At 32.8% G+C, this 673-nt stretch overlaps 1 protein-coding gene across 1 annotated transcript in view; it reads left to right on the forward strand.

Moving 5' to 3' along the window:
* The window catches only part of LOC101299619 (protein ZINC INDUCED FACILITATOR-LIKE 1-like), a 9,190-nt gene that overhangs the window by 4,251 nt on the left and 4,266 nt on the right, over positions 1–673 (forward strand). Inside the window, 1 exon segment of the mRNA XM_004308136.1 lies at positions 111–320. Within this exon segment, the coding sequence (XP_004308184.1) occupies positions 111–320 (210 nt within the window).

Consider the following 673-nt stretch of genomic DNA (forward strand, 5'->3'; position numbering starts at 1 on the left):
TATATATATATATATATATATATAATGTATATATATTGTGTGGCACATGCTTGCATAAGGACTTGTTGAAACTACAAGTTGTAGCTAATCTCTTATCTGGATGGTTGCAGGAAACCTTACACAATCACAATGAAAATGCCAGATTACATGATGATTCCTTTGAAGCACTGGAGTCTTCATCCTGTGGGTCAGTTGCAAATGAAATGAAACCAAAAACTGAAGAACAAATACCTAAAGAAAACCTCATGAAGAATTGGCCTTTAATATCATCAATCATTGTTTATTGTGTTTTCTCACTCCATGACATGGCTTATTCGGAGGTAACTTTAAATACCTTTTCATTTCAGCAAAGCATTGATCTTTCCACAATTTATTTCTTTCATTTGATTTCCTTCCTTCGAATTAATTCTTGCCATTTCATTTGTCCTAGTAAGATGAGGATAGCCAAGTATGTAAAAACCAGTTCAGTCTCATTTGTTCAAAATTTGAATGCATACAATGTTTAACATTCTCTTTTCATGCTGAGACATAGAACTCTAATTGCTGCATTTAATCAAAATATGTTGGAGTTGTTACATCGGTATCTATGACAGTTTGGGCTTTGGCAGCAGACAACAGGGACAAAACTGCAAAGGAAAAGGACAAAAAACTAAAACAAAATGAAAAAAAAAAA

This window comes from Fragaria vesca, linkage group LG7 (genome assembly GCF_000184155.1).
Source record: "Fragaria vesca subsp. vesca linkage group LG7, FraVesHawaii_1.0, whole genome shotgun sequence".
Classification (NCBI taxonomy): domain Eukaryota; kingdom Viridiplantae; phylum Streptophyta; class Magnoliopsida; order Rosales; family Rosaceae; genus Fragaria; species Fragaria vesca.